The sequence below is a fragment of the Rhyacophila brunnea genome, unplaced genomic scaffold (genome assembly GCF_057557595.1).
Source record: "Rhyacophila brunnea isolate RB1 unplaced genomic scaffold, BYU_Rbru_1.0 scaffold_9, whole genome shotgun sequence".
NCBI lineage: Eukaryota > Metazoa > Arthropoda > Insecta > Trichoptera > Rhyacophilidae > Rhyacophila > Rhyacophila brunnea.
In genome coordinates, this window is record NW_028233361.1 from 19,164,458 (window position 1) to 19,188,000 (window position 23,543).

A 23,543-nucleotide genomic window follows, 5' to 3' on the forward strand; every position below is an offset into this window, starting at 1 on the left:
AACGTTTAAGGTATGTTTAGGATCATGCTTTGAAAATAGAAAAAAGCTCCATTTTGACCCACGCTGAGCACTTCCGCCCTTAAGAGATAATACAAATTGTGAATTCTTTGAATTGTCTACATTAACCTGAATTTATACTACCATACGATTACGCCTAGAATAATAATATATTTACTACATATACATTCGTTTAATTGTGATATCATAATATAATATAAGAGGTGTGAGCATAGTGGCGGTCATATATTATATGTTTGTATTCCACTTATCAAAAAACTGTAAATTAGGTATTCATTCAGTACTGCCCCTTTCTTGTTAGTATGAATAATATAAATTTAAAAGTATCTTCACCTTCAAATTCTTCTATAATTCTATACTATGATTGTTAGCCATCGTATACCATGTCGTGTTGATTCCTTCCGTTTCACGCCCACTACTATGTTTATTTATTTTGGATTATATGAGGAGGTGTTAAAAAGTAGTTTTTTTAGAAACATAATCTTTTATTGCGAAATATGTAAGCCTTTAGAATAACAATATACCTACCAACCTTTTAGATGTACATAAGTATTAGAATGTTTAAGACGGTACTTCAGTGAAACGGCAAATAATTTTCAACTATAGGTGCGACGAAATTTCGGACTGGCTGGCAATCGGAGAATTAATTCTTAAATCGTGTAAAGATGACTAAAAAACGTTACCCATTTACTTGAAAAAGAAAACGTGTCAATGAATATATTATTATTATTATTAGTAATAGAACAATAAACATAACATTAAATGGACGCATGTTGACTTTTTATGACAAATTATGTTTTGTTCTGTACGCGTCATTTGCACAATCTTCGCGTCGCGTAGTCACGATCGTTTTAGAGTTTTAGACCGTGCCCCAGCTGAAGTTTTTTGAACACGTGCATTGCGGAATATGATCACAAAAGGTTATGTTTCATTTATACGAAAACGCTTACACGAAGGAAAAATGACCGAAATCATCACTCATCGTCATCAGGTACAAAATATATTATATAGTCTGGTCGAATGGAAGGTTCACTAATAAGGCCATTGTCGAAACGGTAATTACTTTAGAATCGTTTCAGTTGGATCACAATATAATTTTTACTGATACTAATCCGAGGTTTAATGTTAGGTGGCCGAAATCGGCTGGTTAGTGAGTATCGACACCACTAAATAGCGGCAGAAATGATACAAATAAATGACAGCTGTAGACGAATATCATATACGAAATTTAAGTAATTCACAACGCGGGGCGTGGGGCTACCTTCGCGAGACTGTTTTGTAGACGATATGTGGGTTGGTAAAAACATGCTGTTTATTATGATTTGGAAAATTTTGGCAGCACTCATCTGTGGTTAATCATAAACTCTGAAGGTTATCGATGACATTTAAAACCCGAGCACTTTTTATTGGTGCTAGAGATTAAAGGGCTCCCCTTTAAATGATTGAGCGGTTGTAAACACGTCTGGGAAAATTTCTCACAGTTTTGCACGTTTTTGGTTTTACAGATTATTTGGCAGGTGTTTAATAACCACCATAATATATTATTTATTGTACATCGATTATCTACTAGGGCAGTGGTTTTTCAATTTCTTTCTTTTCCAGGCGCCTTTAAAAGATTGTTTGACGACGCCCTAAAAATACCAGTTAACAGAATGGATGCACATGTTTTTCACTATGAAGTTTCTAATATTATGGAATCAAATTAAGCACAGCTACCCACTGACATACAGAGGAAAAGTGGCGCCCTAAAAATGGTGTCCTTCACCATTCTTAGCTTATAATACGATTTATTATTTCGATAACAGATTCAAGATTTAGTCAGCCCTCACATCAAAACCCGTCTTGTTTGCAACGTGTCGAATACGTCGATGTGACATCATCGTTATTCACAAAACGCACGTTGCCAAATGGAGCTCCGTACATTGGTCGAATGCGACTTTTTAGTTAAAAAAATCTACTGATGCAATCGACAAGTTGCATGCTTCTCAGGCTGCGAGTCGAAGACGCTAAAACGCATACGAACACCTGCGAATTGGTCATTCCTATACCGGCTCGCCGATCGCCGCATCCAAATATCTATACGGATTCTGCGACGTCACGATAGATTTTATAGGGATTGTGTTGTGGTGCCTATTACATAATAATATTATTATTATGTTCTCCCATAGTGAACAAACCTTCTCGCAGGTTGTTTGGGTAGAGGGCATAATATTGTCTGTGCTGTACAAAATGTCATTTAGATTTTGGGGCACGGACTCAGCTACACATATTATATTTTTACCAGGTGGTTAAAATGTTGAAATTTTACTCTTGTATGAGAAAAGTTTTCTGAATAGAAAATGTAGCTAATTTCTGTATTTTATCATACATACACAAGTAGCTACCAACCTCTCCAAAACCCGCCTTGAAAAAACGCAATTATTTGTTTCGAAAGAATTTCTGGGTGCTTATTTTATTCTTTCGCGAAAAATTAAATTAAGGCGTATGACTTTTGATGTGCTTTTCTCCCAGCGGGCTTAAGTAGGGTCTTATTCTTATTATCTTATTATTTTTTTTCGTACGGTATGAAAACTTTTGCCTGCCTATTATTTACGCATTAGCGAAAAGGTCACGTTTCTGACAATGTGATGGAGACTTTTTAAGTCGTATTACATACTTACTTGACTTGACTAACGTTTGGAGTATGGGATAAGTCGTGTATGAATTAGCTGTGAGAGATCGCTTTTCTCTGATCGTTTAGTAAAAAGTACAAACGACTTATTTCCGATTTATAACATTTTACATGTTGAGGATATTACAAATTGATAATACAAAACATTCACAATACTTTCCTTGATCATAGCCATTATTTTGTGAATTTATCATCACTTCACATTTAGAGAAAAGTTACAATAATTAGTGTAGTTATGCAGAAAGCAGCCAGTCTACAATTTGGACAAAAATAGTTAGGCACTTAGAGCGGAATGCAGAAACATTTGTCATAACTAAAATTTCCTTAGCAGAAAACACTATGCAGAAACACTGTCCTTAGTTAAGATCATTTTTATTGAAAATAATACCATATTTAAAAATTCTCGTTAGGTAAATTAGGTAAATTATTTTATAATCGTTAAACGATGACAAAAATATGACAACTGCATTTTATAAATGCAATAACTATACATACATATTAATATTTAATTATAATACTCTTATGTTTCCGTTATAAGTCATTATACGTGATTCCACAGGCACCACAAGTTTTTTTTTAACATGGTAACACTAGCATCAAGTGTCATTCTTCATCTGGTATTTTGTATTTCTGCGGGCTGGCGTATAAAAATAAAAATAATATTCTGCAAGTACATGCCAAACGAATTAACACTATCAATATCCATATTGAGATACATTGTCAAATGAATTTGAGTGTATGGATTGTGTTATAGACATGCGAATTTATTTTGACAGCAGCTGTCAGTGGTAAATGGTAATACAGAAGGGGGCGTGTTCATAACAAAAGTAGTCTATGGTTAAGGATTCCTTAACTCTATACTCAGGATTGTCTATAGTTAAGTCATCCTTTTCGGCGACTTATCCTTAGGAACGAAATCTTAGATTGTGCATTCCGCTCTTATTGTATTATTAAGTAGGGTGACGCACCCAATTGTTGGCACTCCACCAATTATCAGCACCCTTCAAGTTAACGTAAAAATATAAGATATGTAAGCATAGTTAAGTTTGCCGAGTATAAAAAATGTGTTCAGCAATTAATATTGTTTACGACAAGCAACATTCATCACACCAGGATTAACAAAATAGCGAGAAAATAGTGCGTCAAAAGTGCTCCGTTGTGTTTTGTGATTTTTTCCGCCATTTTCTTTGTGCCACGGTAAGAAAATGTTTCAATAGCCTTCCTATTTTGTCTACATCTAAGTGTTTATCAATAAACTGACGATTTAAATGATTGCGGGATAGAGCCAGGCATTTGAATTTAAAATTTAATTTAAGGTTAATTGTTCGTTGTCGATGTTTAAAGGGTGCCAACATTTGGTATCGTGATTGAGTAGTTTTCCTATTATTGGCACATGTGCTAATAATTGGTTATTTTGATAAAGTATTATTTTTAACAGATTTTAATTTCTATAGCCTATATCATTAAGGCTCTAAGTAATTCCATTGATAAAAATGTGTTACACTCGTTTTTTCCAAATGTTAGCCCCATGCTAATAATTGGTTTTGGCTTGTGCCAATAATAGGGTTAAATTATAGCTTGTGTCTTTATTTTCAGACTGAAGTATTCAAAATGGATCCAGTTAATGTGAAAAAGAGGAAAGAGAAGAAGAAGACTCTCGACAACACAATAATAAAAAGAAAAATATACAACCATGATAACTTGGTAAAAGCACTTGAGGCTGTAAAGTGCGGTATGAGTAAAAAACTGGCCGCAAAAACCTTTCATGTACCGAGAGGAACTATTCAGTTCAGGTTACGGAAAGTAGATCATCAAGACCTTCCAGGACCAAGTACAGTATTAACCAAAAACGAGGAAGAGACTTTGGTGAAATGGATTAAAGACTGTTGCCGCAAAGGATTCCCTAGAAGAAAACTAGATGTTCAATTGAGTGTTGCACATTTCATAAAGAAAGCAAATAGAAAGAATCCATTCAAAGATGGAATACCTGGTAATAAATGGTACCAACTCTTTTTGCATCGTCATCCCGGATTAAGTATACGTGCACCTGAGGCAGTCACAGCATCAAGTGCGGCAGTGTCAGAGCAAGATATAAGAAACTGGTTCATTGGAATTGAAACCTACTTAAAAGACAACAGTTACTTTACCATTCTCTCGGATCCAAGTTGCGTGTTCAACGGTGACGAGTCAAACTTTCAGCTATGCCCAAAAAGTGGAAAGGTTATTGCAATGAGAGGTGAGAAGGATGTTTATGAAGTAGACCATGCATCTGCAAAATCTGCTCTAACAGTTCTATTCACGTTTTCTGCCAATGGAGATACCACGCCTCCAATGATCATATTTCCGAATAAAAGGTTGCCTAAGGATATAACATTAAATGTGCCAGGAGACTGGGGTATTGGTTTGAGCGATTCGGGATGGATGAAGGCAGAGGTATTTTATGATTATATAAAAAATGTTTTACACCCTTATCTATTGAAAACAAAAAGACAACTTCCCGTTTTACTTTTTGTTGACGGACACAAAACGCACCTCTCTCTGGAAGTGAGTGAACTATGTAAAAGCTTGGACATAGTTCTGGTAGCTTTATATCCAAACGCAACAAGATTGTTGCAGCCAGCCGATGTTTCAGCATTCAGGCCACTTAAGCAAGCTTGGAAAGAAAGTGTATTGAAGTGGAGGCGTGAAAACCCCTTAGCTGCACTCACAAAAACAGATTTTGTTCCTGTGCTCAAGGAAGCTGTCGTAAACGGCATTAAGCCTTCTACTGTTATAAATGGTTTTAGAACAACCGGTTTATGTCCATGGAATTGTGATGCAATCAATTTTAACAAATGCCTAGCACGTCAGAAAACTGTTGAAAATTCAAATACCGAAGAGAAGAACAATGACAATTTCAAAGAAAAGTCTCTATCAAAAGATACGTTTTATAACATAGTGGGAGAGAAAAAATTGAATGCCTTACAAACTCTTACCGAAGACTTTCTAATAGACAGTGACAAAATCCTGAAAAAGCTTTTGAACTATTTCCAACATGATGAAAAGCACCAAGAATCAGAAATATTACACGAGGACAACCTTACAGAAGAAATCACTATAGAATAGATGCCAATTTTATTTATAGATATCCTTGATAACTCACAGTTTGATTTAGTTACTGTGCAGAAATCTATTGAAGAAATTGGAAAAAACAAATTTGAAAGAAAAGAATACAAAACTTTGCTTGAAAGTGACTTAGTTACTTTAGATAAAAACGAAATGGAGATTCCAGAAAGTCATTTAATAGCAACGTGCAAAGAACATGTAGTTCAAGAATGCGAGATTATGGATATTATTAGTCAACAGAAAGAATATTTAACCCCTGTAAAATTAAGTGACGTTTTAGTAAAACCGAAAACACCTCAAAGAAAAGGCGTTAAACAAAGTGAAAGAGTTTCCTTTGTCTTAACTTCAGACGAATGGCAAAGCAAGGAAACCCAGAAACGGAGAGAAAAAAGTCTTAAAGAAGAACAAGTCAAGAAAAGAAAAGAGGAGGGAATCCAAAAACAAAAGGAAGTGAAAACTAAACAAGGAGAAAAGAAAAACCTTACAAAAAAAACAGCAGCAACGTTAATAAATAAACAGAGTAAGAAGTGCAGTTCGGACCTGTGCAAAATACAACTAAAAGAGAATGTCAAGTGGAAAGAGAACCTAATGTAAAAAAAGAGAATATGATACCCGAAACGAAAAGAATCAAAGTACTGGCCGATATAAGATTGAACAAGCCTCTGGTGCCAATAGTTAACCAACAAATCTCGAATCCCATAGTTGATGAAGACAAGAAATATGATGGGATTAGAGATCCCTTTGATAAAATTTTAAGCAGTCGTAAGAAATCATACACGCTGGAAGAACTTGAAGCCATTTTAAATGATGATGATTAAATATTTAAACGGTTAACATCATAAGAACTTACGTAATTTATTTTAGACACCTAAATATTTTTTGAGAATCTTTTGATCTCAATTAGTTCCTGAATTTATTTAAATATAATCATTATTTCTTTTGAGGTTTTTTAAAAATAATGTTACCTAAAAATAAATGTATGAATACTAGTGTAAAACGTGTTTATTTTGCATGATTAATACACTTTTTTGGATCTCTATTAACTGTGCCAATAATTGGAAAAGGTTGTGTCAATAATAGGAAAAAGTATGCCAATAATTGGAGTATGGGCCAAACTCAGGAAATATCACAATTGTGTGCATATGCACAATACAAAAGTGTTATTGGAAGTATTCAAATAAAAGTTAAGTAAACATATTATTTAAATCAGAAACTTAGGAACTTAGAAAGATAATTGATAGAATACTATGCGAGCTTGAACTGCTCAGTTCCCTTAAAGTGCCAATAATTGGGTGCTTCACCCTAACATCATTCAATTTCATCACTTTTAATAAACACAATCAACCCAGTATTTAAGAATGTAGAAGGATTCTTAACTGAAAATACATAACTTATAGGCTTAAGCGTTGGACTATAAAGCCGTGGGTCCCAGGTTCGAATCCTGGGTCTGGCAAGTACACATACTGTTTTTCAATTTGTGTGTGTCAGGGTATGGACCTAATAGGTTGAGCAAGTGGCTGACATCCATTTCTCGTAAAAAACAAAATCTGTCAATACAAACCTCCACTCTGTGGAGGCCCATATGATCCTATCAGGATCGGACATGGTCGAGTGAGTTCGAATCTCACTCAGTTCAAGATTTTTTTCTAAGATTTTACAGGTTATGTTTCTGAGACTTTTTCAATAATGCTACCTACATGCTTTTTACAGTCTTGTTCGGAAAGTACAATGACGCTATAACAAATTTTCATTCTATTCATTTCAAGTGCAAACATAGTGACGGAAAATTGAAACACCCTCATATCTGTGTATTGTACAACATCCGTAACGAAGGGAATTGGGTCGATAAAAGTCTCTCGATTTTTTTTAAAGATTGTCTATGTTATGTATTTTCAATATAATTTCTATATAATGTATCCGTTTCATAGCACCCGTAAATTGGCAAATTTTGCCAGAGTATAAGACAAGTGTCTGTAAATTAACCTGCTATACCACTTGTACTACATAAGTCATTTGTAGATAATCAAGTCAGTTAGACCACAGCCCCCCTTTTCCTTCACTTTTATATGTTTAGTCATCATATTATATATTTATATAGATATATCAGTGGCGTGCGGTGTATAGACGCTGTAGATGCGGCGCACGCCTTAATTATTCCAAGATATTAAAATGATAGTATAAGTACCCTATCCGTTAAAAAAATAAATACATTTAATGACATACTAGGTGCCCGATACTGTTGCAGAACATGTGCTGTGGTGTGGGACTTCGCTATTGGGTGGTATCTTTTCCATTGTTCCCCATTATTTTGAGACCGTCGTCAACGCATAATTTAATTAGAAACTAATACCAGTTGGCAGTTACACTATAAAAGTTTGTTTTGAAAATCTGCCATCTAGTATAAAATAGAAGTAATGTATTTCAAAGGATGAAAGCAAAAAACACCGCACAACGTTGAGGTCACCACTTTGGCAGTAGGTGAGGTGGATGAACGATGGAGGAGTGAAGAACTGAAGTCTGAGGATGATGTAGATTGTGTGTTTATTTGCGGTTTGACAGGTACCTACAGTTTACATAGGTACACACAGAAAATATATAAACTATATAAAATAAATAATATGATATAAGATAGCCCGAGGCAGAGTGATAATTACAAGATTGAGCCTTCGACGCGACGATACGAAGTGAGATTTGTTCCACCGTGATAGCATTTTTTGTTGAATCTATCACGATGGAAAATGCTTACACTGAGTATCTTCGGCCTCGATGAGAAAATAAATTTGAATATAATAAACGTTAATAAACGTTGCTAGGTGATAAAGTGCTTACCAAATATTGTGTCAAAAATGTATGCAAGGAAAATGCACGTACTAAACAATATTTAAATAAATAATATTGATTTGAGAATGAGTCGTTTGTCGTGGATTCTGCTGAAACTGCTTGGTTCACACGGGACCATCGATCGCCACATATATGTATATAAGTATATATATATATAATATAACCTTTGAAGTATGTAAATGTAGAGTAATACTTCGATGTAATTATTATTGAATGTCTATTGAATGATTTACCTTCACAATATAACAACTGGTAAGTTTACCGTATGGAAAAACAGAAAGCACATCCATTCACCTATTAAATTAATTATGCTGTTTTCCTCGAGAATTACAATAATGGAGTAGGTGTGGTAGAGCGGTCGAAATACGGGTCAGATTTAATTCACACCTTGATCCGCGTTGCATAACGTTCTTTTCCTGTGTTGGGAGTTGTTCACCTACGCGATTCGCCGATATGATTATGCAGAAAACATTTCGGCGTAAATATTTATCTCAATTCGTTTCAATGTGGCCGGCCTGGAGCTAGGCGCTCGGATGCAAGTCTAGCAGTGTTGAAAAATCTTTGCCAGAATCCGAACAATAATAATAATTACTCTTTCGCAACGTCTATCTCTCCGTAGCAACTGAGCTCAAAAGGTATTTACTTATTCGAATACAATATTAATATAAATTAATTTATGTACCTACTTATAAATAATATTAATATTGTTTGTACGGCGATTGGAAACATTAATTTTCAAGACATAAATATGCAAATCAGACTAAACTTAAACGAACGAAATTGTACTTGTGACAGTGGCGAGATGTGGAGGCTGGCTGGGGAGATCCGACATAAATAGAGCACACTAAAGTTTGTACGACATACTTACTTTTTTGTTTTCATCTAAGTATACAATTTGTAGTTGGTAATGGTTAGATTTTTAAAATTCAATTAAACTCAAACCAAACCATAAGAGACAAAATTATGTCATTAAATAATGATATTTTATAAAATCTATAAATATATGAATATTTTTTTATCTACTATGGTGTGGTTTAGGCAGGTTTTAATTGAATCTGTCGGATCTCCACAGCCTAACTCCACTATTTTGTTTTGGCTAAGGTAGGATTTAATTGAATTTAAAAAAAAAACTAACTAATACCATCTGCAATTATATTCTTAAATTAATGAAAATAAATAAGTATGACTGACAAAGTATAGTGTACATTATATATTATGTCGGATCTCCATAGCCTACCTCCACTCTACGCCACTGGTATTCGTAGTCCAATGCTCAAGTCACTAGATTATCACCCAGGTGTTATAGGGATTTTCTTAAAGCTTCGGTGTTTGTGATTGTTTCACTTCTGTTACATAGTACGTCATTTAATTGTGCCTCCATGGCCTGTTGTAGTGCTAAAGGGGATATTTTTTTGCTAGTGAGTTAGACATTTCCCCTTCAGCTTAATAAATATCACCAGAGATGACTATCCATATATTTTTCTCTACATTAAAGTACCTACTTATGTTTAATTCTATTTTCTTAATTTTCGACCTGTTTGGAGCTCACCCTCCATTAAATAAAAGTGCATTTTGGAGTTACGCCAGTCATTTTTTTTTTGTTCTATATTATATGCCATTTTTGTGGTCTGTAGTGTGACGTGTTAATATAAACTCGGCATTAATTCAAGATGCCAGACGCTAAAAATCAGCTGCATGACTTATAATCGTAAATCAGATTGTAGAGCACATGCCACGCAAAAAATGCGGAGCAATCAAAATTCGTATAATCGTATATAAACCTAAGCATTATTCTGCGAATGTTTGCTACCGGCGTTTTTGTAAGTATTTTCGTTCGCTGTTTATTATTGCAATAACGCCACCCACCTAATGTCAGGAAGGTAGTATAGAAATTGATTTATATTTTATATTTTTTAACGATCGTGTATCAAGATTTTATTATTCATTGCGAGTCAATTTGGTGACAGTTATTATTAATAATTTTCAAAATTGCATTATGCATTTTATAGCTGGTGATACTACTATTTTTCAAAACAGACGATTATTGATTTAAAGTTTTGTGCAATGTTGTTTAACTCATTAATATAATGCATAGACTGCTTGTTAGGCAAATGTATACGATTATAACAAACATACAATAATCAATGTAATATTATACTATACATTATTCTTTCTCATGTCGTTTCTTCTATGTCTATATTAGAAAGCCTGTCTGGAAGTTAGCAAAGCTTAAAGTTTCCGAGATTTAAAAGATAATCCACATTACCCACTATACCATTTTCAACTCCTGACTCCTCTGTTTCGGCAGAGTTTCAGTACACGGGTACAGAGGACACTTCATGTCATTAAAGATAAATGACGGCAAAGCAACTCCTAAAACTCTTTCTTTAAGCACCAAGGTGCATGGTTGATACATCAGTCCCGTGCAGCTTTGTTTCGAGACGAGGAAGTGTGGCACTAAAATCTTTTCATTCTGACACATTTATAGCGACATGGAAGACGGCCATGGATAAATTGCGGGTGATGGGGAGGAGATGGGGTAACTCAAATCATTGTTCTAAGTATATTGAAGGTTTTCTATGTTCAAAGGTTTCATTCAGCCAGGAAGGCAAAAAAATACTTAATAATAATTGACCAGTGAGTGTGTTCTTTGAGTTTGTCCACTTTTAGAGAAGAGAATTAAATAGTTGTAATATCTCGGATAATCTTCTTATTATTGTGTCAACCCCTGACACCCTGACAGGCCTAACGAAGTTCGGCCATCAGGGCGATCTTTGCTATACTTATAATCTGCAACCCGGAATAGTTCTGTAGAGCAACATTCGTATCCATCTCGGAGATTCTTATGTCACGAAACCGTTTTCTGCTACGTCAATGGAATGAGAAATTACTGAAGAAATTATCGGGAGATCAAAGCTGTGTTGGGGTGCATTCAGATGACTGAACAAAATATTCAAGAGTTGACCCCTTATTATTCCTGAAGCGTCAAGTATTTAAACAATGTGTTCTTACAGTCATAACGGGTGGAAAACATGGTGCTTAAATTTAAAAGAGGTTAAAAAACTTATAGTAAACAATGTGGTATGGAGAGATGCATGGTAGGAATAATGTGAAATTGAAAAATATATAAAGGAACAAACGAAAGTATGAAAGTGGAAATGGGCAAGTAAAAATCATCGCCGAACAAATCTCATCATTAAAATACCTGAAGTTAGTTAGGAGAAGTCTTCATCCATCAGCAGATTAAGAGTACATGATGATAATGAAATAGTTGTAATATTATTTTGAAAAATGGTTGTGGTATTGTTGTGTCTGCTATCTTCCAATTAGAGCGTGTTGAAAATAAATGTTCGTTAATATAAATCATGAATTATTTCGAAAGACTTTATTTATTCTTTGGACCGTCCAATAAATATCTAGTCGGCTACATAATCTGATTCTTGACAAAAACAGCTGTAAAAATGTATTCAATACAGAACATTCATTAAATGTGTCACCTAGGAAAGATTTCGCCCGTGTTTCCGCGTACGCACGTGTAGGGATGTCCAACAAGTATCGATTTTTTGAAAGATCAATACTTTTTTGACCTTACTTACTATCTTGAGTCCAGACTTTAATTGGTCTTAGAGTCTTCAAAAAATGCTTTGGACTTTTGTTTTTGAGCAAGCTAGATATTGTTGCGATACTTTTATTCCGCTATGATACCTTCTTTCGATACTATACCGGTGTTGGGTATTCGGTCCTCGTTTTTTCAATACATCATTGCGTACATCTCGTTCGACTTCCCATTTTAGAGTAATTTCACTCGAGCACGTCGCGTCTTCGTGTAGATTTATTGCGAGAGCTTTTTTGTTCCCTGCTTTTCACTTATTATAATTTATAATATTATTACACTCATTTTCTCGGAACGAATTGGATTGGATTTATCACACTCAATTTCTATTCATTTATGTTTTATTTTCTTATTAATGTTATAATAGCCAAAAGATTTAAATTTCTTTTCTTATTATTGAGGTGCTAGGTGTGATCCTTGTGGGACTCCTTTGTAAAATTATGTTTTATAGATTTAAAAAGAATGGAATTTTATTCTAAAGCAACAAAACAATAGTTTCATATGGGGTAGCGCTTAAAAATTAACACACTAATTCTACTTCTCTCCTATGTCCCTATAAAATATAAATACTTACATTTTTTATTAACCTAAAAATTCCAGTGGCACCAGTATGATGAATTTCCGGCCAGGAAATTCCTTTAAATGCACCAGTAACTCAGTAACTGTCGCTTTGTCGATCCAGTCTCCTTGGCAAGGCACGTAATAATAGTATTTTCTAGCCTTGGTTATCTTGTCTCACAATATTTAAAAACTATCGGCGATAATAATATTATTTACTTGCGTTAAAAAAACAATGATATTTTTTAATTGATTGCCTCGAGCGTATTGTACCTTTTAAAAGCTAGAAATAGTACAACCTTTATATAAATCTTGATCAGTTATGTCTAATACAAGAATAAACTAATTTTATCAGAACCGACAATCAATAGGCACATTCAGGCGAAATTGTTTCTTTGTTACATTTATGTATTTATGCATTTAACTATAACTATTCTGTACCTCCTCTCAGATGGTGAATATGGCCCCATAAAATGGCAGTCCCAATGAAGTTATCGTAACAATAATATTATAAATGAAAATTATATTGTTTGGGCAGAGGGAGGGTGACTTCCAACGTTTCTTGCAGAAGTCTATATACCAGCAAGTCAAGCCACCGTACTTTACACGTGATATACTTGGCGGTTCTTGATCATCCATCCGTGCAATGTTTACCGGCCCATTGCGGGCAGTTAAATCTGACGACGGTCACCTTAATCAGAGAGCGCATAGAGATCACGATTGTAGCGTCGTCACTAAACGCTGTGGTCGTAGTAGATGAGGCCAATGATTTTTCACGGTCACGCAACTTCTGGGTAATTGAAAATTCGACAAAACTATTTTTGATACCGCATGGAGAAGTACGTATAGTACCTACACACTGATAGTCTGCAGCACGGCGCCCTTAGCCGGTGTTTATTGTCATGCTGATTATGTAGAATGGTTTTTATTTGAAAATCATGATAATTAATTACAGTGTATCGATATGTATTAGCGCGCGTGTGTGTGTACGATACAGGTATCACTTGCCTTCCCGGAATTCGGTCAACTCACTCTCGGTAAGTAATCATTTGTTATAATTCTTACAGGTAATTTATACATACGGAACATATAATATATATATTTTTTATTATTTACTAAAGTGAAGTTCTGATAGTTATGAGGCTGCCAAAAGCCGGTTCTGCCCAATCCCCGAAGGGTGGTTATTTTAGTGGATGTCAGTCAATACCTAGTTCATATTATATACTTGAACTTAACAAAACTGTTATTTTTGTTAGATTTTCAAGAAGTGTATTGCATTATTTATGCGGTATGTAAGTATGTAATGTAAAATATTACCTAATCGAGTTCGTTGCTTTGCTGCGTTGGTTTAACGACCTGCTAATTTGATGTATACTAACTAATCCGGAGAGATAGTATTTTTTAAAGATCGTTAACACCGATCGTCTGGACGATTTTACGATTTTAATTTTTATTCTTCTTGTCTAATTATTATTTGAAATAGCTTCCGGTCGGCGGGTAATTATGATATTACCTATCAACATGGCAACTTTAAATGTTGGTACCTACTCATTTTTGATAAAGCTTGCATGTGCCGTAAAATATACATTTTTTGAGACAGTGTTGGTGTGTCTGTTCACGACTTTTATGTTTCGATTTCACGCTTGGTATGCTTTGTTTTCATTAAATCCATTGTTTTGATTCCATTCCAAATCGTTATCCCGAAATAATTGGCGAGTATTTCGATGCTCGGTACGTTCTCCCGAATCTTCTTTTGCTACTAAATTATTACTGTAATAATAGCTTACCAGGGATGTCGGAATAGATATGTGCCACTAAAATATTTACCATATAAAAATATTACATACACCGACCCATTGATGTAAAATACATCAATGCACCGACCAGTTTTGCCAACTGTCGTTGACAAAAACATGCCAGATGGGGTATGAAAACATGCTATTTGCAGAAAAAAACGTTAGATTTTGTGAAAATACAATTGCAAGTAAATTTACTTATTCTACCAATAACGAAGTCAATAACTTTGCTTTCGCTTATCGAAAAGAAGTGCAGAAATGGCGATACGTGTAAAAACCACACATTTTAACAGCAATATATTTCAAAATTGACAACAAATACCTATATTGTGTCAACGACGCTCAAGTTTCGGTTCATGTTTGAAGACGAGTGCTTCTTTTTTGTAGGACAGATGAATAATTGTTAAATTATTATTTAATATACGCGGAGATTTGGAATAATATACAAAAACGTTCAATAAGGCATGGAATTGTTTCATCGTGTTATATTTCTCACTAAAATATGTACCGATATCCTGCATTAAGTATCCGATAGTCAGAAATTTGATGCGCATGAAAATACAAAAACTAAGTATCTAGCTTTTTTTCAACACATTTAAAGCTGTTGGAGGCATCAACGCCAGTAAAAACGACACATGCCAGATGCGTTTTTTGCAAGTTAGATGCCTATCAAAAAATGCTAGATCTGGCAAGAAACACGCTAAATTGGCAACGCTGGCAACGACTAGTCTACAACACTTACTTGAATGGTGTAATTATCATTTCGTCAAATAAATGTGGACTGTTAACAGCCTTCCCGTAGTTGCCACACGGTATTGCTTTTTTTATATTACGTAAATAACGTGGATTAAGTGTGTATCTATATACCTACTGTAATATTAATTAAAATAAATCACGGCATGTAGCACATATTCCCCATAATTTAACAACGAACAAGACCAGTGTCGTCCGCCGTTTGTCCAAGTAAGACTTTTATGAAGTGTTTTTTAAAGTTAAAGGCGTCTACAGAATTTAGTTTGTTAGAACAATATTGTTAGCCATTCGCCCAACCCACTGAAATAAATACACATATTTTAACCAGCCGCGAGTTTGAACCCGCGATTCACGGCTTCGTATTTATACTACGAGCTTTTGTCCAGATGACGCGTGTCTCGCCGCGAGTGCATGTAGGCAGCTCAATGAAGCTACCTGTACCTCGACTCCGCGCGAGAAGTGAAACGCGGCGATTACACGTGGACGGCTCAATGAGGTCACATGTGCCTTGAGTGCGCGCGAGTTTTTACGCGCGGGTAAAATCGCGCTATCTGGACAAGGCTTAAGACGATCGATGCTATTTTTTACGATGCTAATTTATTTCTATTGTCTGGACTAGGATTAAAAGGGCAAATAGTTAATATCTACGATTGTAAACGAATTTCCACTTCGTTATTTTATAATGCCTTTATTTCTCACTATGAATATATCGGTGTTAATGGCCTCCATTAACATCGAGTATGGTTAGTGTATATATTATGAATTATGTATATCAAAAATATAATATCACGGGGAATTATGCTATTAATCCAGTTGTATTATTCTAACCTTTTCGCTCTCGGTCGGCACGCGAAGAGAATTATTTTATTTATTACTCGCGTCTGGCAAACGAGTGGACGTGCTCGCGAAAACTTTCATTAAGTTGCTCAAAAGCGCTCTGACAAAAATGTCAAAACACTTTCCCATCAAGACGCGCGAAAAGCGCACATGGAATTTTTGGCCTTTCCGTTTATATTTTATTGTATACATTCAACTGCTGTCTGTTTATTCTTCACATGATAATATTCGTCGCTGGTCCGTTTATACGAAGCTGTTTTATACTTGGACACGTGACTAATTTGGTGTATTTGTGAATACTCAGGAATACCTATATTCATTCATGTTCTTGTATAAATATTGCAATGCATGAGAAATCAACTAATGTATCTACATTCTAATGGATTTAAGTTCTGTACTATTCCATTTGAGTCGTAATTATAAACAATAAAATCACTACACTATTAGGTTTTGACGATTTATACGCTTATTGAGTGTATTATTAGTGACAAGGCAGGGGTTTTTTTACAAACACTAACAACTATTCATATTTTGTTTGTTATATTTTTTATTGTGATCCTTGACTAAGAGGTAGGTGATAAAGTTTTTGCCTGCTTTATCATATTAATTTGTTATATAAGTTAGAGTTAACTGTATTCGTTGTCAGTGTGTATTTACCTTTTGGTGAGTGCACATAGTGCCCGAAGATGCCGAGTTGTGCATACTTTGGTCACATTACGCCATCCCGAGAGATATCAACTTCCGGATGTTATCATTCAAAGGAAGATTTACGATATGTAAGGCTCTGGTAGAAGAGGAACGCTCTGGCTCAAGAATTTTAGAGACAGCATTTGAGTTTAACACTCTATCCCTGTTTGAAGCAGCGACAGACAGGGAAAAAATACATAAAATCAATTGAGATCGCTTTAAAATGACACTTGTTTAAATTAAATATGACATACTTAATAAAAATCCTTATCTGTTGGTTTGAAATATTGAATTACATACGTGGGGTTAATTAGCGAACATTATTATAAACTTACGGGATGCTTCCGAGGAATGCAATTCTGCGTTCCCAAAAATGACAGAAAACACTCACAGAAACTGAAGCTGCTCGGGGGTAGAACGTTTCGTTCAACACGATATGTGGGATCCCAACTTTGCCAATTCTTTCCACGTATGTATTGTAGAATTTTCTTCTTTGTTTTCCTCATCAGATTAAATCCTCAACCTCGCATATCGGTTTGTTATGTCATCTTTGAGGATTTTGGTTTCGATGCATCTGAATGTCGCAACACACCGCTGTGCCTGCGCTACCCTCGATCCCACGATTAGATGAAAATTGTACGAACCTATTACATTTCGCTACAGCACAGTTCATCGTGAACTATTTGATAGGTTCCACTTTATACTTACGAGAACCTACCAGAATATTATATAAAATTTACGATATGCTTGAATTTCCAATTTACTTACGGTGTTTTTTATTACGTATTTTGTAAGTGTTTCATTTAGAAATGAATTTGATCACTACCGGTGAACATATGATATGGCCGATTGCATAGGTACGTATTAATTTTCGGACACGCGATCCCATTTTTCACTATATTGGTAATATGAAGATTTTCCTACACGTTTTGCTGTCTGTTCTAATATTTTGTTTTTCCAAATATTTTTCTATATAATATATATACCTACTGAGAAGGCAGCAGCCATTTTTATGACGTTGTCACAAAACTAACGCTCCTGCATAATAATGCACTTTGATGAATTCCTTATAATAACACTAATCCAGTTTTATGTTGGTAATATGTACTACTTACTAGATTGTGGACTGTTTGAAGAATTAATCAATGTAGATTGTAGTCTATACTTATATAAGGTGCATTGGGGTAATTCCGAATATGGGTATATTCCGAAAGTTCAAAAATTCTACCAATCGAAGCGATATTTTCCTATTGGCAACATTTAGTCTAGACACCATGTTCATTGTGCTCGCCTCGACAGTCGTCGCTAGTCGCTAGTGTCAACAATGCGTGCATACCATCAAGTTTTTTCGGAGAAGTGTTTTTCGCGCCATTTTTGCTGATTCGTAATTACCCCAACTTACATATCTCGGAATTCAGGTAAGTTATTTGAATAAGTGATTGCTTTTACGATAGATTATCGTTTTTTTACAAATTGTGAGAGGAACACAATGTCCTAGCTCTGTTTTTAATTTTTTTTCGGAAATACCCCTTTGGGGTTATTCCGATATATATTCATTCCGCAATAGCCCACTTAACTTTTTCATAGTAATTGGCAGTGCTTCTCAATCTGTAAAGATACTAAAATTATATCTGATTTAGATGTACATAATATACTTAATTAAATTAATATTAAAGTAAGTAAATTTAGCGTCGTCCTAATAAGAAGCTATCGCACGTCCTATTATATATAATCTTGGGTAAGTGCGGTAACACCAGCCTTCACTTAACAGCATAACTAGTGTATCCGACATCATGAGCGAATATAGCGATTCTGATATTATAGATTATCTTGATTTTGAAGTATTGATGGATGAATACTCTGAAGATGATTTTAAAATATACATGGAAGAACTAAGGTCACAAAAAAAACAAAAGATGTGAAATATGGTGAAAGTTTAACTTACAAAAAGATGCTCACCAATAACGATTCAAATTCTCTCTGTACTAAGAGTAAAGGTGTTGGCAAAAAAAGTAAAGGTAAAGAAAATCAAGCGGATAAAACAGAAAAAAAACGAAGAGAAAAGACACATTGAAAGAGATGACAAAGACAACGTTGATGTTTTTATAAATGGAAAAAAAATATCACAACTAGAGAAGACTCAGAAGAAAAGGGCAAAGATGAACAACTGCTACTAAAACTGAAAAATAAAGATATATTATACAAAACTCAAGAAGGAAAATTACAAATTAAATGATTCAGTGCTTGTCAGATATTCAATCAGAAAAAAATGGAGGTACTATATTGGGTTCATAGAAGAAATAATAAAACATGAGGAAACATACTTCTCTATCAACTTCTTAAAAACTATGAGACCACAGCAGTAGCTAACCTTTATTACGACCAAAAGAAAAGATATTGACAAAGTTCCAGAGTCATTATAGTGAAGAAGATAGATATACAAAAAAAAAGTGCTGATGAAAAAGAATATTACTTATGTAATGATAAAGATAGAATTTATTTTGGCTGATTGCGTACCAAACCAATATATCATTATTATGTATATGTGAGGCTTTCAGACCGTGTCTTAATCAATTCTGTTATATTTTTTTAACAGTGTAGCCCGCATTTTAGTTTTAGGTTTGCTAGCAGGAATAAATTATAAGTTTATGCCATAAAAGTAGATTTAAATGATTAAAAAGACAAGTTCTGACTTTGATTTACATTTTTAATGTTGACTAATTTAACTGTAAGGGTATAAAGAAAGTTTATTTTGCTATGCAAAAAGCAGTAAGTAAGTAAACAAAAGACGTCTTTATAAAAAATATTGTTCTATCAAGGTAGGCAAATAAGAATGTAGACTCAAATAAAAATTGATTTTTAAAATTATCATTTTCTTTGATTTTCCTCGTCTTTATTTTATTGATTTAAGGTGGTAGGTACTTGTGTCATATTGAGATATTTTTTCTCATTATTTGTCACCGGTGGGAACAAAACTGGTAGTGACAACCGGGAATAAACCTGCTCTGCTCCATCCCGTTCCACAATCCCTATAATCCTAAGTACTTAACTGAAATTTTGAGAACCACTATCTTTTTTTGGGGTAATTCCGAACTAATAGTATCAAAAGTTAGGGATTATGGAAACTATTAACAAAATTGATGATATTTTGTGTTAGGAGTAATTACGGTCGAAAAAGAAAGGTAAACCTTCAGTCAAAGTGCAATAAAATCAACTTTTGAATAATTTCGGAATTACCCCAAGATAGTTCGTAATTTCCCCAATGCCGAAAAAAAATGACTCAATATTTCAAATTCTTAATTTAAAGAACCCAACTATATATTCAAGAATCTAATATATATTTATCATACATCTTTTCTTTAAGTACACAGGGGTAAAACAATAATGGCAGTAAATATAAAACACTTTGAATAATTAACCGAAATATATAACCTCTAGTCATCTCATAGAAATTCCTGTCGGAATTACCCCAATGCACCTTATAAGAAAATCTCCGTGCATTATTGAGTGACGTCGCCGACGGCAGTTAGCCAAACGTGCTCAGGTAGGCCGCCTGCCTCCTCAACCCCACGTGACGTGCCGTCGATTCTCACCTGAGCACGCCGCACAGCCGATACACAGGTACAGGTTCGACTCCCACGCGCCGATAATGTTTTCCATTATCCGTAGCTGTGTTGTTTATCTGCCCGTGCATGAGCTCACTGACGTAATCCTCTATTCCGGCCACTTCGCGAAACCTACCGCACGGTAAACACAACGCAGCACGGCGCTTCGTGCCTTTGACGCCTCACCTGCGAGGGAAAGCGTGTATTATGCGATGGAACACTGCCCGTGAAAACTATCGTAAACACGACGGAATCTCTACCGCTCAATTCAAATTTTTATAACGGTTAGCCGGTGATTAAGTGACCCAGTGACGGTGAAAGTGGCCAACATATGCCATGGAAGAATAGTGCTAAAAAAAAACAAAAAACAAAAACAATCTGTAGGTTTGTTTTCGTCTCCTCGACGTTGTGACCTTAAAAATAAGTGACAAATAAATGTAAAGATTGACCAAGTTATCAAATAATAAATATACAATAAGTAAAATACTACATTATGTAGGTTTTGTTTTGTGTAATAGCATTCATTCTACCAGCTTGTGAATGTAACTTGGATGATGTCTGGATAAAATTTTCTTCGAATGTGTATTTAAGTACAGTGTGGCGCAAAGTGTACATAAGCTATCGAGTAACTATTTTTAGTGCGGTGTTATAAAAATAATGTGTTTCATTTGGACGGCGTTAAATTCGGAGCATATCCTTTCCGGCCCTTCGTCATCGGAAGATGTCACATGAAAGATATTTTTTTACCTCAACTCTTCGCCTTTTTTAATATTATTTATTATATGGTTACGATTTTAACGTTTACTGGGCGTGTCATTAGTTTCGATCATTGAAAACTGATGTCAAGGATCGCAGTCAGGATTCGTCGAAAATTGTAAGTTTTACAATATAACTTCATTTATTCATTGGCTATATTATTATAGTATTTTGGAAATGTATTTTGTTATCCCTAAAACGATTTTCTTTTATCAAATTATAAGTGCCTGATAAGATAATTTGCTATCTCATGAACTGTATAGTTGATGTTCGGATTGTTATCTTGTCAATATGTTACAAGTTATAAATAAAATAACACAATTGTTGCTTGATTATTTGAACTCTTACAGGTAGGTTTAAATTTTTATATTTAGGGTATAAAAGTGGTAGTTATATCTTGATAATATAATAATGGTATTTGTATGTACTATGGATTTATAATATCAAGTCTAAAAGAATCTTATTAAAAATATTAATAAAATATATAATTAATGGCGCATTCTTTTGGTCCACAGGGTCAGGCCGTTGTGATTGAAAGCTTGTTTATATTGAAATGTTTTCAATATAATATTTATTGTATTTTGATGCCACAGTTTTAAGTAATTATAGCTGCGTATGGTGACATCATAATTTAAACACGTGTGTTATGTTGAATTATGGCATTTATAACTGAACTACATTATTGCATTGACTAATCTCTTCAATATCCAAACTGAATGAATTTATTAGGATTGACATCTACCACTTCGCTCAAATCTTAAAATCCATTGATAAATATTGCTCCAAGAGTGTTTTGATTGAACCCATACGTATTTAAGAAAACATACCACTTTAAAAAGTAATTTCTCAGTTTTGCGGAAACGTAACTTATTAACGTTGTCCAATTTAGTAAAACATAACTATAATTTAAATACATAATAAGACATAAAATATGTATTATGTTTTCTTGGTAATTAGTGGGAGATTATTTATTTCTATAAGTGAGAGGGGTGGTAAGAATTTTTATGCTTAGGTGCAAAAAAAATCCATCCACAATCAAACAATAAACATTTTTTAGCTCTTGCATTTTTTCCATCTAAGTCGACAGCTTTCTTTTAACTCTTCCTTCCGATCCAATCGGCTTTTCCCCAAAATTATTTAATCCAGAATCTAAATTGAGCCACAATTGTCAGGGTGGTTGAAATTTTACATGGATTCTTTACTACAATTCTTTCGAGTGGAAACAGAATTTCCCCGCCGGCCAAACGTGGCACGCGTGCCATATGTGTGCCACTGCTGTAATAATAGATTGAGCGAATGTTGGACAGCCATTTCTCATGTCGACCAGGATACAAGTATCACACTATAATGAATAATTAGGTAGGTAATTGCTACTTTTTGATTGTGCTTTGTTTATTGTAGGATGCATATGCACTTGAAAAATACTATCGCATGCCATTGGGGTTATCCATTTTATATTTTCGTAGAATTATTCATTGTTAAAACAATAACAATTGAACTGCAACTTAATAAACAATATGTATAGATTACTTTCTGAATAATATGTATGCTAATTGCTAACGATACGTAGTTATATTAATAGCACTTGTTTGACAGTGTGTTCTTTGTAATAGTTTCAGTTAAAATGATTAATTAAAAAGAAAGCTATTATTTTTCCTCAGAGAAAAGGAAACCAATGTAAGAATAGCATGTGGGTCAACGTGTAAATCGTCAATGTCATTTGAAATATTGTAACCATTAGTCCCACTGTGGAAGGACCAATTTCCTACAATTTGTAGGGTGACAGGACATAGCGAAAAGGTCGATCGACGGCGTTGAACTATCCATTCGGGCCGATAAAATATTACTTTGTTCTATAAATGAGATCTTTTCCAATTTCGTCTTCCAATCCCTTTTGTTGTCAACGGGTGATTTATATTTAGACGTACAATTTGGTTTTAACTCCATTCGTTTAAGACATGTTAAAAGTATGTTTTCTTGAACTTACGTGAATACTGTATAAATTTACACAATTGGAGAACACCTCAGATAATATACCTTCTAGTTCTTTGAGACACGCGGGACTCGAAACCGCATCCATTGAATTCCGGCCATTGTGCTTAACCAATTGAACCATCTGCGTCCTACTTAAATACGGCAAAATTAACTAGTATTCATACATATGAAGTGCTTCACAAATTGCGTTAATATTAGCAGTCGGTTTTTGTGGTTTGAATAAAGGTGCCAATAATAGGTAGATAACGTCGTCAAGATCTCTCCAAATTTTAGTTTTAACGTAGGTACTTGCGCTTGCTAATACTTTA

The 23,543-nt window shown here is 34.4% G+C and overlaps 2 protein-coding genes across 4 annotated transcripts in view; both read left to right on the plus strand.

Annotated features, from left to right (window-relative positions):
* Mrtf (Myocardin-related transcription factor) overlaps positions 1 to 23,543 on the plus strand; it is a 191,375-nt gene that overhangs the window by 122,221 nt on the left and 45,611 nt on the right. Inside the window, exon 1 of one of the 3 annotated variants that reach the window (XM_085959373.1) lies at positions 20,605 to 21,358. The exons of the other annotated variants lie outside the window; for them this stretch is intronic. The gene's annotated coding sequence lies outside the window, so the exon portion shown is untranslated. Of the gene's footprint in view, positions 1 to 20,604; positions 21,359 to 23,543 lie in introns of those variants that run through there. 3 annotated transcript variants of the gene reach the window in all.
* Positions 2,722 to 7,200, plus strand: LOC147063363 (uncharacterized). The gene has a single exon (XM_085959690.1). It carries the CDS (start codon positions 4,301 to 4,303, stop codon positions 5,792 to 5,794), a length of 1,494 nt encoding a protein of 497 aa, XP_085815816.1. The 5' UTR covers positions 2,722 to 4,300; the 3' UTR covers positions 5,795 to 7,200.